A 15,519-nucleotide genomic window follows, 5' to 3' on the forward strand; every position below is an offset into this window, starting at 1 on the left:
TCCTTTGTAAAAGCAATGAACAAAGTGTCTCTCATCTATTCTTTCAGTGTCCCTACTCAAGGGAGATTTGGCATCTTTGGTGGGAGCTATGGAATCACGCTTGTGTTCATACTACTTCTTTGGTTGAGTTCTAGGAAAGCTTGGGTAGACTTCCTGCTCAGGCTCCTTTCCTCCAAATTGCTTGGATTATTGGCCCCTCTTTTATCATTTGGAATCTTTGGTTAGAAAGAAATTGAAGAATCTTTCAAGAGACAAAATTGGAGAGTGGTCTTTTCTGGTGCAAGGTCGTTGGCAAGTTCAAGGAAACTATTGCAGCTAAGTGCGATCTCTCAGTAGTGGTGAATTCTACGAATATGGATGTGGTAAAGAAGCTGAATCTAGTTAACAATGGTTTGAACTCTTATGTTGGCATGAGATTGAGGAAAACTAAACAGAAAGTCCAATGAAGAGATAGACGGTTCCCTCCTCCGAAGGGGGTTTTGAAAATAAACACGGATGGGTCCTCCAAGGGGAATCCAAGCTTTGCAGGGATTGAAGGAGTTGGCAGGAGCAAGGATGATAGTGTTGTGTTCTTTTTCTCCACTTTTAAAGGGATTCATTCTGATTACCTTATGGAAGCCCTTGCTATTCTTCGTCCTATTGAAAGAGGATATACCCTTAGCTGGAGAAGGATTGCTTGTGAGTCTGACTTGCAAATTGTGATTGATATGTTGGATGCTCAACGTTTGGAGGATATTAATTGGCAGTTAGCCTTAGTGGATAGGCAGATTCTAAATTTATGCTCAGCTCTGGAATATATCTCTTTTAGTCATATTCCTCAAGAATGGACTAAAGTAGCAGATTATTTGGCCAAATGGGCATCAAAAAACCTTGGTGGGTGGGATGTTGAGGATTGGGGGCTCTTGTCCCTAGAATATTCTAGTATTTTGGATAAGTTAATTATGGAGGACAAGAAGGTGTAGTTATTTCTTCAAGGAAGTTCCTCAGAGACCTGTTCATCTCTTTTTCTTGTCTCTTTGTGTGGGCTTGTGGCCCTTTGCTTTGTATTCTTGGCTCTTCTGAATAAATTTTTACCCCCTTTTCAAAAAACAAAAAAAGAAACACATGCAATATAACTAACATCTAGCATAATGTTGGTGCACAAAAATGGAATTGGTAAGACATTGGTTTGTCTGATATGTGCAACATCAAAAAACAATTGTTTTGATGCAAACATTAAGCATGCACAATTTAGAATTCTCTATTACTTATTGCTAAATATTGTTGAATGACATACATGTTCAAAAAGATCTAATAAAAAAACTTTTTCAATCTCATCTTTTAAAAAAAATTATATTTCAGGTATTTATGAACTCTGTGTTCCAATATATCTTGACAAGAGAAAGAGGCATGAAAACTTGAAATCAAAGGGAATCACATCCACAAGTTTGGCAGGATTGCCCTTAATTAAAGTGCCAAAAAAAGCACAGCAAACAATGAGAGTTATTGAACTACATACATATACAATTTGAACACCATCAACCAAAAACCAGGTAGATGACTGGCAATTTGCCAAATATGTTTTGAAAGCAAAACATCTAAATCCAATCAAAGCATCATGGATCCAGAAATCAGAGCCCTTATAGCCAAAGGGCTATTCAAAATTTGCCTATGATCACATTGCACTAAACAAATTAAAGTTATCTATACTGAAATACAAAACAAATAATCTTGTGGGTGTAGAATTGACATCATAGCTAGCCTGAAACAACCATGATCACTATTGTGATGGCATTTAAAGCTATCAAAGGCATCCTCAAGTATTGTGTAGCATAAATTAGCCCAATGGCTCGTGCTTTTAAGGATCTTCCTTGGTCTCCTGAAAATTCAGAAAAGCTCCACCCTCGAGGAGCCAAAAATCGATTTTCATTTAGTATGGCTAGAGCATTTGCTATCAGTAAACATCCTTCAAGTAATGTCCAAAGACCCATCTTCTACATCAAAATCCAAGCCACGAAGTTAAGCGAACTAGAAAAGAAAACCAATGAACAATACTTTTCAGCCGCATCATGTATGAAAAGAAAGCAACAGAATATCATAACAGGCATATTAATTCTCTCTTAAATACATTTCAGTGCATATCTTCATCAACTAAATCATAAGCCACATTTTTTACATTTAAGTAGCATGACTGCACATGAAAATGTTGATGCCCTAAATAAAAAATATTCTAAATGGCAAGGCATATTTTTTAAAGATGGTGATTTTTGTTTTTCATAAAAACATAAAATGAACAGGCATAGCCCTACATCCCCTAGACACATGTACCCTGCCCCTACAGCTAATGTTAACATGACAGCAAAATCACCTCAAAAAAGAGAGATCCTAAGAAAACCTCTTTACTTTTTTATGAGTAAACATGGCCGAAAGCCCTGAAATAGAGATATTAAGGACATGGACATCTAGAAAAAGTTTCACCAAACATGAGCAAAATAAAAGACAAGCAAAAGTTCAGAAAGTCAAACCTAAGGGCAGCGAGGGAAGAAGTCAGAAAACTATGGAAAAGATAGATTATAATTATATCCTTGAAGTTTAAAGTCTTAACTGTATTTTTTTTTATTTTGTCTATTTATGAGAACTCAAAAAGCCACTGACATGATAAATCAATGTGTTCAAAGGTTAAATACACAATGCTTACGTATAAACTATATCAACAAATTCAATGTTTGTATTAGGCATGTTTATTTGATTATCGTTATTTAGTTATCATTTCAAGGGCCTGATCTTCAATACATGCATTTTTTCAATTCACTTGATTAGCTATGATATATCACTAGCTCTTACCAGGTTCTGCTAAATACATCCCTGCCATGTTGGTCAAAATCAGTTCAACCTCCAGTTGTAGGTCGGGACAGCCTAGGTTGCTCCTTGGTTCAGCCCAGCAAACACCAAGCTATCCTGAACTGGACCAAACCAGACAACTAACTGCCGATACTAAAGTGGCAAGATACTAGAGAGACTACTCAAAATTGACAAAACACCAGCTTTTTGGCAACATACATGCATGATTGAAAAATTTCTTGGAGATGAGCATTTTCATTGGCATCGTAGCCAATGTGGGAATGAGTATACAAGCTCGTATAGTTGAGCAAAAGCTCACCTATGAACTATGATGGGCTTAGGTATAAGAGTTTGTCTAGGGCCAAATAAAAAAGGGTTGGCTAAGGAACAATATCAACAAGCAAGAGGATTGCCAACATTGTAAGTGACAGAGCAAAAGAAAGATCCATCCTCTATCCAAAAAGAAATGTGCCAAATAAAAAGTGTTGCCAAAGAAACAAATTATGGTATATATAAAAAAAACAAGGGGATGCCAATATTGTAAGTAATAGAGCAAATGAAAAGTCACATTCTCTATCCAAAAAGAATCGTTCAACCCTCCTGGTAGCTTAATAATACCAACTGGCCAACATCCTTTCATTCTACCACCATCTTTCCAAGAAAATGATACCCTCTTCTTCTCCATAAAAAAAGGCCATTGAGAGAAACCTTCAAGAATTAACCAAGAAAGGTTGTAGATGGAAATGGGCTTCCTTACAGCCTTGTTAGATCACCATATTCATGAGAAATGGTGACAACAATTATTAATCCACCTACTAATTACACTAGCTGTGGGTATGAAAAGATGCACACCAGCTTACTGTCCAAGTAAAAAGTTTATGTGGAGGCATTATCAAAAGAAATAAAGGATGCATGGCCCAAAACAGACATGTCCATCCTTCCTAATGGATGGAAGGATTGCAAAAAAAAACCACTATTAATGTCATTACAAGGTGTCCCAGAGGGGTGATGTTTTAGAAGGCATTTCATTGTGAAATGCAAGTGAATGATGCAACTTTATTGCCAAGATACTCATAGAATCCATTGGGATTTTTGTCCACTAACTCAGCAATGGAAATTAGGGGGTTTCCGTTCTCTAAATTCAGGCCTTGAGGGGTTTCATCCTCAGACTGAGTTTTGTATACATTTGACAATATTTATATATCTAAGTGTGCTAATTCCTTCAACTACAATTTGCGTTTATACTTGTGTGATCAATGTATACTTGTGTATGTGATCAATTAGGTTCTATTTGATGATGTTATTGTGTCTTTAAGGTTTATTTAATTAAAGGGTGCATGAAACAAGTTTTAAATCCTTAAAAATCTCTAAATTTCTTGGTTTTTTCACTTGACGAGTCTGCGCAGAGTTTTTTTGCCAAGTCCCCAGTCTTCAGTCAAGCCACCCTCACCAAGTCCACTCCAAGTCTGAGTCTCAGAACTACAGTAATTATATATTGATCTATGCATTAATATTGCTTTGGATTTGCCTTACATACAAAAACAAAACAAACAAAAAATGCATAAGAAACATGAAATTGAGCATACCTTCACTCAGTTGATAGGAAATGTATCCACTGATATGCTAAACTATGATTGAAAAATCAGCAAGCAAGCTTCTGAGTGTCAAAATATCACTAAATACACCTGTATTAAAATGTATAACTTAGTTGCCTTGGGAAGGCGACAAAGATAAGTGTATCAAGAACAAGTAGTATTATAATTATTTTCTTTATGGAAATCTGCAAAAATTTACATATCACAAATTAGTGAAATGCCACCTCTGAAAAAAACTCCTTCAAATCAAGATCTTACTCGTAAAATGACAATTTATATAGGCAAATTGGAAAGCTTTGACAATAAATACTTCTTTGGTAACTGTCGGTTTTAACTTCTAAGAGATAAAGATGTAGAACAATTGATGAGACACTACATAATAAATGAGACAGCCTCCAAAGGATTATTATAAATAATAACTCTGATTTACATATGGATGATGCTTGCAACTTTCTTTCTGAAATTACAACAAATATATAGATGTTTTTCTTTGTCCAAGTTTTTTAATATGTTATGATGATTGATGGAACTTTTAAGCTCAGAATTTGGCTAATACAACACCATAATTGCCCATTTTGACAAAAAACTACTGGCTAAAATATTATATACAAAAGTATCGTAATTATAAAACATCATATGTACACCAAGGTATTATACAAAAGTATTGTAATTATAAAACATCATATGTACACCAAGGTATTATGATAAAAAATGTCATTCCTCATGAAGTCAGAAATTTCATACCCATGTAATTAAAAGGTTGAATTAGTAAATGACTAGAGTGACAAATTGTCAATGTGCATAGACTACACTTATGTGGAGACCAAGCCGCTGTTTTCCCCATTGTGATGTCCCCACTTTGAAATAGAATTTAATAATAAATAATAAAATTAAAATATTAAAATATTAAAAAAGTTAAATTAAAATATAAAAAATATAATTAAGATTTAATTAAGTTAATGAATAGTCAAAAGACATAAAATGAAAAGTTGTGACTCCCTCAAATATGAGATATAAAAGGGAGAAGAGAACCTCATTTGAGAGGGGGACAATTTGGAAAATGAGAAGTGCACATCTGATTTAAATAAGAAGTGCAGATCTGATTTTGAAAAGGTTGTGTCCCTTTCAAAAGGCAGAAAGAAAGAAGAGTTGCACTCTTTCAAAGGGTGCTAATGGTGAAAGGGTGTGTCTCTTGCCAAAGGACATACATGATGAAGAGGTGTGACCTCTCCCTCACATTGAGAGATATAAAGGGAAGGAATCAAAAGCATCTAGTGACATCACCATGGATCAAATGACATCAGAACTGTTATTAATTTGCAGGCAGTAACATCCTTGTTCTTGGTGGTATGCATGGGGAAGTACTTAATATGTATGCTTAATATATGAAGCCTGATAATGTTCTTATGCAAAATTTAATAGTAATATTAATTTAGACTGCAATATGTATGACAGTCGTACTTAATTTTATATATATTCATAATAAATGAGAAGTTAGTATACTTATAGTCTAAATCATCTATTACTGTCAGTATTTAAGAAGATGGGGATGAGATGTTCCAAAGAGGGGCAGTCTAAATCCAAGCAATAGGTTAAGTCCCAAGGTAGGGTGGGGATCAACGACCCATAAGCCTTGAGGGTATAGACCCAAGATAGGTAAGGGCTTGGATCTGTAAACTTTGAGGGAACCTATTGTATTTGGTCTCTAAGCGCTTTGGTAACATACATAGACCCTTCTCCCTTAAACCTGAAGTAGTAGCAGGGTTTGATATCTATATTAAGAACTATGCATAATGAAATTAATCATCTAATGAGGAAAATAAATAAGCATTTGTTAATAACTAATAAATTGAAGAATATCAATGACTGGCTTCATGATTAGCCTCTCAATCAATTTTAGTATCTTGAAATAGAATAATTGTGTTAATCAAGTAGGGGACATTACACCCATCTCCAAAAGGATCTAGCTCCTTGCTATTACTTCCATAAAGCATGCTTTTCAGGTTGCATTGAAGGTGGAGACCACGCAACAAAAGGAACCTATAAAACCCAACCATTCTTTTGAATCCCAGAAAAGGAATGCATCTTCTAACCCTGCTAGATCCTCCTCCATCTCAGCCATTTCCTAATCAAAGAATATAAATTATTCAAAGACGGGCTCTACTAAAAGTTCAGCTTCTTCATTTGATAATGGAAAAAATATTGTGGTTATCACAAGTGCACTGAACATTCCACCAAAGAATGTCATATGCTTAAGTTTAAGACGGCAACGACCTCTAGCTGTGCACAAACTACATAAATTATTCAATCCCAACACTTCTAATTATGTTTTAGTTTTATCCTTTGTGCGACAACCAAGAACAAAGCAATATGTATTGTAGAACCACTCTTCAAATTAGAAGAGGATGACCCTAAGACCCAACTAACCCTGAGACTAAAACTATAAACAAAATCTACAAGTACGCACACTATACAAGATTTCAAAGGGGGCAAATTAGAAGGGGATGCCCATAAGACCTAACTAACCCTAAGACTAAAACTATAAGCAAAATCTACAAGTATGCATACTATACAAGATTCAAAGGGGGCTTTTCACTGAATGGAAATTACTATTTGATTATGTTTTTGTCTCAGATGCATGCACCGAACTTTTAATAATCATGCCTTGCAAATGAAATCTTCAGATATTAAGGAAAGCAAACTATGTGCAAATGAACAAACACAACTTCCTATTGGCTAAAAAGAGACCAATATTCCATTACAACAAGATATTTGAGAGGAAAAACATATTGAACAACACACAAATTTAGGAGTAAACAACCAAACAACATACAAACTATCATTTAGACAGATATGTTTCATCAATACAAAGCTTGACTAAATTCAATCTTATTTTCATTTACTTTATGAAATTACAAATAGAAGTTTTACAATAATTGAATAACAGCTTTCACATCAAAAGCCCAGCGTCAACTAATATTCACAACTCGTGTCCTCAAAGCAATTATTTATAAGTTGACAATAAAATACCCGCAAATGTATTGCTTCAAAGCGAACCTATCCGAACCTACAAAAAGCAGAAAGAAAACAACTTTAAAGCAAACTAATCCTAAAACAATTAATAAAAAAATAAAGGCCTAAATTAGGCTCTTTTCCGTTGCCCATAAATAGAATGCTATGAATAGCCACTAAGGGATGCGACTACTGCTAAATATAACTTACTGCACATAAGTGACCATTTAAGAGTTTGAAGCAATCTGGCAAATCCTCTAAAATATCTTGAACCTTCCAGAGTATTTGAAAAATTCCAAATCCCTAACCACGAAGAAACCAGTCACATCCCAGCATGACAACGTCCAATCCTTTGGATTTGAAGCCCTAATTTGGAAGTACTTGATGCCTTGAATCCAAAAGATCTCCCTTCTGCTAAAAATAACTCAGACTGAGAGATGAATTACTCTTCATTACTTATCCTAGGGTTTGGGTAAGAAAAAATTGAATATTCAGCCTGCTGGAAAGTGAAAGAGACCTTGAAAAAAGAAGGAACTTTCATATGGAAGCGTGCTACAGCAGAAAAAAACCAAGAAGAATACGATGGATTGAAGAATGCTGCTGCTGAAACTCTTCACATACTGCTGCTAGCCTTAAAAACCTTGAACTATGGTGCTGGAAATTACTTCACAAACCTTTAAGCATAAAGAAAAAGCCTTGCTCTCTGTGAATCATAAAGGAAGTGTCATTTTGACTTTAAAATGATGAACAGCCAGCATATATAGTATATACATGCATTCAGCTTCACTCCTTGAATACTTTTATTGTATTTTTTTCTTTCAGGTATGACTAAAAATTCATGGTGGAATTCACTTAATGTTTTACCAAACTTTTATTACACCGAGCATAACTTTTATGTAGCAATGCCACCTCTAAAGTGTGCCTTGTGAATATGTTATCTATTTAAGAGCTTAGGCGCAAGAAACTAGTGACATTGCCATTGAAAACAGTACCTAACCCTCAAGGAACTTTCTTTCATGCTTGGTGTTTTTAACTTATGATTTTACCTTCCCAAAAGTGCACTTGTAGGAGAAATTGAAAGGTTGAACCAGTAGCAAATGTGCCAGAAGAGCCTGGAGATAACTAAGCAATCATGGCATGTTATGTGGTTTTTGGGTTTAAAATGCTTGGGTGCAGAACCAATTCACACAAATGAGGTTTCAACCTTTAAGATTGCAGCTTCATTTCCACAAGGAATCAGGCAGCGTAATGTCATATTTCTTGGGGCCCAGCATTGACAAGGCAATCACTCAAGTCAAAACATTCAGCAAGGGCAAAGGATACTGTATTTTGAAGGAAGAAATGGGAGGATTCAGAGACAAGAAAAACTCCTTCAAAATCCTATGAGAATTAAACTTTTTTTTATGTGATTGCCAAAGCTGACATTTTCTTCTAAATAGCTTAATGTGCCTTTTCCTAGTAATATCGATGATAGATAATAAATAGCAATAAGTGCCAATGCCTTGGAAAGAAACAAAAAAAATCCCAGTTTCCATTTTCAATATGAATTGGATGCACCAAAGTCCTGGAACACAAGATTAAGTTAAAGGGTGACACACTCTTGTACTTGGCTTAGCATCTCAAATTATCAAAATTCAACTCCTAGCAGACATTAATCTGATGAAAACACCTGATCCTGTTTAGTTGATCAATATAATCAAAGACAAGGAGTAACAAGTAAGTTACAAGATAGGAGCAAGATTTCTGCCCATGGATCACTGGTCTTCGTATTGACACAGGTTATTAGTATTTGGGAGATGTTAAAGTAGATGGGTACAGCTGAAAGCACCTGACAAAGTAGTCCCAATTATAGTATCTTCGAAAGAAAAGGCAAGCCTCCCCAATAATGCACCTCTTAAGAGAGTGGTAAATTGCAATCAAATAATTTAATTGATTAAACTACTTAAGGTTTTATTTTATTAATATTGGTAGAAAAATATGGAACAATTCCCAGGGTCTAGATAAGAGATTCACGTTAACATATTTGATTCTTAATGGTTTTAGTCTTTTAGATATGTAAGTTTGCGATGACACCTTCCACTGTATAAGAGGCACACATGGAAAGAACAATCCAAAGGATCACAACCAAAAACACAGGCACAATATTTGAGGATTCCAACTGGTAAATTATTCATGTGATTTTATAAGAAAACCTTCACTCAATTAAGTGATAAAGTAGGCTCACACAATTTCCATTGTCCAGAGCAAGAGCACACTGCCAAATGATAGAAATTCAGATGTCAAAGAAGTTGGAGCTCAGGAATTAGTCTTCACAAAAAAAAATGAAAATAGTGATGAACATCAATTTATGATAGAGAAAGCTTCGGTATTAAATATTTCCAGATCACATGACAGTAAGGAAAGCATATCATATTGCCGTTGTCAATTTTTTAATCTAAGTCTTGAAGGTGATCACTTCTTGGATTGATGGAACAATTTTAGTTGGTTTACAGAATTAATTTAGTTTTCATAGGCCAATGTCTCTGCACCAGTCATATTTGTGTTAAACTGAGAAGATTTTGCCTTTTGCAAACATGATTTATTACTCAGTGTTAGGAAGACGAATGAACTGACAATTGCTATCAAGTCAAAAGAGATTTAGAAAACTGATCAAAATTGAGGCAACTGGTTTCTTTTAAGGATACATGAGATTTAATTAGAACCTTTCAGGATTTATAGAGTTGGTAACAGTACCCTAGTAATTAGCATTTGCCAGTAGGATTGAATTTGTAAGGATGCCAATAAAACGCTAAATGGATTTTAATTATTTAAACATCCAAAGCTGTTCTAATGTCCAGAGATTCATAATGGTTTGAATCTTTGGGGTTGTTTGGGCCCTTTGGGGTTCTAGTTTTACGTGAGTACCTTTTAGTGGAAATTTAAAAAAAAAATGTTTTGGAGGTCAAGGCTCCAAGTTGATTAGGAACAATGCATGCTCTGTAAAAAAAATAGCAATAAAATTTATAAAGAATCCCAAGTAAAATACAGACTTAAGGCAGTAAGAATAAAAATGTTCCCACAATTAACATCAAAGGAAAAACCTATATGAGATCATAAAAAGAAATCCAATTGCAAGATGTCCCACCAACACCCAAGATTAAAGGAAAACAAATGGTAATTTTTAGCAAATACAAAAAACTTGGCAACACTCTCATTACATAAATAAGAATGGACGAAAGACAATTTTTTGTACATGTACATGCTTTTAAGTATTATATTACAGCAAAAGCCTCCTTTGCTATCTTTTTTTTCCTTCATCATTCATTTGAATACAGAAATAAACCATAAATATTGAATGGAGTCTCATACAGAAATAAACCATATATATTGAATGGAGTCTCATTTCTAGAGCTTAGGAGATCAATCTTCACTACATTAACACCCAAATCACACTCTGAGAAAAACACAGATGAGAATTATCTATCCCGGGACTGCTTATAGAAGCTAATAAATGCTGCTAGAATCTTTGCCAAACAGGTGAACAAACACCAACGAGAAATAAATCAGTGATTCTTCTTGTGCATAAAACTTATGCCCCACATGTACATATTAGTAATTAGTCTTTTTATGGAGTTTTCTGCACATCTTATTTCTACAAATGTAAAGAGTAAGCCCATTCATGTATATCTCATTGATCCAGATATACAGCATTACATAGAAATTTCAGAATAAATTTCATATGCAAGTTTCAGAAACATCAATTGAGAAACTAGGAAACAAAAATCTTTAAAAGAAGCACCATGGGAAGCACATACATGCAGATTCTATAAAGAAATTAGATATACAATGTTGATATGAGTTCCCTATTGGCATTGCTTGATTTCTACCAACCATTAAAAGAAAATTCATAATCACTAATTTATCAGGTTTCTAGAACTGTTCAAAACTCTGTTCAGAAGAATTTTGAAAATTTCAACTGTGTGAAAAACATTTTATCAACTTTAAGTGGGATAAAAATCAACAAAACAAGGAGATAACAGACCCGATGCAAAGATTTTTCACAACTTAAAAGGCAGAATGAGGATGCTTGAATGTTCTGGTGCTGGTATAATGAATATTCCTAGATCTTCAATCCAATACCAAAGAAAGTCTGTGAATGCTCTCAAGGTCGGACTTCGTGAAAATCACTTTAAAAAAAGGTTGCAATTAAAATACAATAACCAAAAAACTGAAGAGACTTACAGTGATTATATGTGACTCGCTCTTAGAGTAGCTAAACTGTGTTACTCAATTATATTCCCAAAAATTCTGTTTTTGTATTTGACTCTCCCACACAAAGTAAAATAATAATCTATTACATCAAGATCGGCAGTTTCAAAGATGATACGCTAAACAACAACTGCCTGAGTAAGTAAATAGACCAATCAAGCTAGTAATTTGCGAATTTTTTTTTGTCTAAATAGACCAGTCAAGCTAGGAAAGATCTCTCCAACATGCCCCTCAAGAAATGTTTTTTCCTTTTCCAATTTATTGGCCTGTTCTTATTGTTGACCTGATGGCAAATGCATTAGGCACGTTAACTACCAGTTTATCAAGAGAGCACTGTGACCTACGATTAAAGTGTAACATATTAGTGGAAAATGTTTGTTATGCTACACATTAAGATCAAAGGATTCGAACATCAGCCCTCTACAATGCACATGTATTTGAGATCTCTTAGCTCTGCAAATATATTGCCTACTCATAGGAGCAAGAGAGTAAGCATCAAATTTTGTCAACCAACTTGCAATAAAATCTTATCTGTACTTAAAATATGCAGTTAAACTCTCATAAAAAACTTAGCTAAGGACGTTACCCGTGTGTCCTTGTGATCTGTATTGGCTGCCTAGTTTCCGTGGCTTAAACAATCCATGCCCACCGCTCCTTTCCTATTCACCTCCTTCATAGTCGAAATAGGGCATTGAATGGTGCCGCTGCATTTAGGATTCGTCGTCTGAAATTCGTGAATAAGGAAAAGTGAGAATGCTCAGTTAATAAGGTAGAATGTACTTAAATTTTCCCTCAAGTGCAAAGATGCTCATGGATAATGTCACGCAGGTGCTTACAGGTAACACCCACAAGAAGCTTTTCATCAAAGGGCATTTTTACGCTTTAATTTATCTTTTTATTTATTTTTTTGGTGCATGGAAAAACTTGAGATGCACAACGTTTATAAGTTACTCTAACTCTTACCTTAGGTGTTGCATACTCATGATCCATATTTAGTGATGATGATATATGGACCCATCTAATTTGGTTCAATTTTTTTCTTACAAGTATTCTTTTGATTTTTTTTTAATGTAAGATTGACAACTTTAATTCTCTAGTCTTTATGTGTTTGTTGTAGCTACAATGTAGCTGATTTTTATATGCTTTAAGGTGGTTTAACATACTAAGCTAGTGTTCATTAAGAAGATTTAGTTCATACATGTTTCTTTCTAGTTTTGATTAGTAACGAGGTCATACAAGGATAGTAGCTTGAGCTCAACTAACAAGATGGATCAAGTGTCAAATATGTGGGGATAAGGAGTTGCATCAATAGGTATATTAATACTAGTGTGATAGGCCCATAGGATAGGATAGAGCTACAAATACTAATCATGACCAACATTATTGATAATGTTTTTGAGGATTTTAATAAGTTCTTATTTGATTCCTATGCCTAGCCATTTCCTTTTGGGCAAGAGGGAGTGGACCAATTATGTTTGATGTGGAATTGGTCATAGAGGTCTTGTGCATTGTATTATTTGAAGTATTTTCCATTATTGGTGATAATGGTGAAAGGGATATCATAATAGCATCATGTTTCATAGTGACTAATAATTTCCTATTCTTAATAGTTTCTTGGCTAGGACTATACTACTTGTGTATGCTCCACAAATGCCATCACAAACTTTTGTTAAAGGTAAGTTTTTTCCTATGAATCCAAACATCAAAAAAGTGTCAACATAACTCCAACAAGAAAATTGTTACACTAATGAGGGTGAAATGAGATGTGCGACGAATGAAGGATGTGCGTTGGTTAAATAAAAGGTTAGGTGGAAGGGCTAGAGAGTGAAGGTAAGTACGAATGTTGTGATACCAAGAGGAGTTAGGATTGATAATTCACATATCATTTCTAATTCACAAATATTGTATGTTGTATGAGTTTTACAACCAAGAACTAATGTTCTAGAATGTTGATGTGCATACTAAGGAGAGAAACAATGGTTGTCATTGCATTAGGTGCTCTATTATTAGCATGAGGTATTTACTAAAACTAAATACAAGTTAAATATTTTTCAAAACTTTCAACCATTCTCTTGTATGAGATTAATTTATCATCCTTAGTTTGATATTCATCATTGAACTATTTGATGACAAGCTAGGAATAACCAGAAAATAATAGGTGTGTGACATTCTATTAAATTATGAGGTTGAGGCTTGAAAGTAAAGCTTTGTACTTGACAATATTATGGGTGCAAGGAAATCCAAGTTTAAATGTCTTTGGTAATGAGGTAATCCTATGGTGTGACAAACAAGATTCCTACTCCCAATCTATGGGTGGTGAAGGAACCATCAAAACAGAGATTTCAATTAAGTGATTCTTCAAGAGTGATAATGGAATCCTATGGGAAGTTGATATTCAAAGGTTGGGTGTCTATAAGTGGCACTTTAGCCAAATGATTTTCTACCACTTGTCCCTTGATTTCCTTTCGATCAACATAGTCAATATGAAATTAATTGGGAATGTAATAGGGTGAAAAATGGTGAGGGGAGATCAAGTGGAAAACTTTACTCCCCTCAAAAGAGGAATGAAAGTTTCACAAAGGATTCCCTTCAATTTTTCACACATACATTCAAAAGAGGGGTTGAATTCACTAGATCCAATCCCCAATGGTAAGAGATTGAATACTAAGTGAATTGCAGTAAATTTGGGAAGTGTTAGGAAAGTAAATTAACCCTCTTTTGTAATAGACTAGTTGAATTAAGAAAATTGAGACTAAGTGCATAAATGACAGAGAAATGATTATATCTTGAGATAGAGATGCAGGATGAAGTTGTGCACTTGGAATTAGCAGTAGAATGTCGAGACGAAGCTTCCCTGCAAATTTGAGCAAAAGTTGCAGGGACCATGCGTAAGTTATGCACGGTCCTCCGAAAAATCCGCGCGTCGAAAAGGGTTTTTTCGTCTCTGAAAATGAAGCCTAAACCTACAATTACAGTCGCGCACCTGCAACCTTTGTAGATGAATTTGCTTGAATGGGTATGAGAAATAGGATGTCTTGAATGTTTATAGAAATCTCCTCTTCAATGGTTGAATCCTTGTTTTGAATGCAACACCTAGCCTTGAAAGGAGACTTGAAATGCTCAATTCTTGAATGAATGCTTGAATGCTTGATGCTTGATGATAATGTCGCCTTGTAATTTCACCTTATGATTCACTTATCTTTGCTTATTTTTTCTTATTTTCGCTTATGCAAATAGGAGGGGATGTGCTCCTTATATACTTGCCAATTAGGGGTGTTTAGACAATTTCTCGTCTTAGGTCGACATAGGAAAACCTTTCCCGCTCAACAATTGACAAGCCCAATGCAAGGGGGAATCAAAGGGGGCCCAAAATAGGGCTAGGACAAGGGCACCACGCCCCTATCCTGCCCTAATTTAGGACAAGCAGCAGCAAAAAGGAAATGTAGAATGATGAAAAATGCAAGTTATTGATGTCTTGAGCATGTTTCAGGTCTCCGATTAGGCTTAGGGATTCGTCTGCTAATGCAAAGACCCAAATGCAGTCGAAAATTGCAAGGGTTGCAATTTTATGACGCTACATTTAGCCCCCACTTTAGCGGGAGTATAAGCGTACGCCAATACTACCCGTAAAGTACAAGGAGACAAGATTGAAAGACTTTCACCATGTCAAGGAGGCAAGATACACTAAACCCCCAGTGGACTAAGGATCTTACAAATTCGATTGACAAAGTAAAAGGGAAGATCAGGAGGGAGAACCATGACTGCAAGTAGTAAAGTTCCCCTCACTATGAGTCATGAAAAGAAAGGATACCAAAAATTACAAAGCAAAGCCAAGTTCACTAAG

General features: G+C 35.0%; 1 protein-coding gene across 5 annotated transcripts; it reads right to left on the reverse strand.

The window, feature by feature from the left end:
- Positions 1-1,397: 1,397 nt before the first annotated feature.
- On the reverse strand, positions 1,398-12,584 carry LOC131063609 (uncharacterized). 5 transcript variants are annotated; one of them, XM_057997489.2, is made up of 3 exons: positions 12,262-12,584; positions 4,407-4,505; positions 1,398-1,970 (listed from the first exon to the last, which is right to left on the reverse strand). In XM_057997489.2, exon 3 carries the CDS (start codon positions 1,968-1,970, stop codon positions 1,737-1,739), a length of 234 nt encoding a protein of 77 aa, XP_057853472.1. In that variant the 5' UTR covers positions 4,407-4,505; positions 12,262-12,584; the 3' UTR covers positions 1,398-1,736. The 5 variants fall into 5 exon arrangements, with proteins under 5 accessions (XP_057853472.1, XP_057853471.1, XP_057853474.1 ...); XM_057997488.2 differs by having other exon boundaries at positions 1,398-1,973; positions 12,262-12,583; XM_057997491.2 differs by lacking the exon at positions 4,407-4,505 and having other exon boundaries at positions 1,398-2,007.
- Positions 12,585-15,519: the final 2,935 nt, after the last annotated feature.

Source organism: Cryptomeria japonica, chromosome 4 (assembly GCF_030272615.1).
Source record: "Cryptomeria japonica chromosome 4, Sugi_1.0, whole genome shotgun sequence".
Classification (NCBI taxonomy): Eukaryota; Viridiplantae; Streptophyta; class Pinopsida; order Cupressales; family Cupressaceae; genus Cryptomeria; species Cryptomeria japonica.

What these genes read in the sequence shown, in the direction of transcription:
- LOC131063609 (XM_057997491.2), bottom strand. Translation starts at nt 1,970, where the DNA reads ATGGGTCTTTGGACATTACTTGAAGGATGTTTACTGATAGCAAATGCT.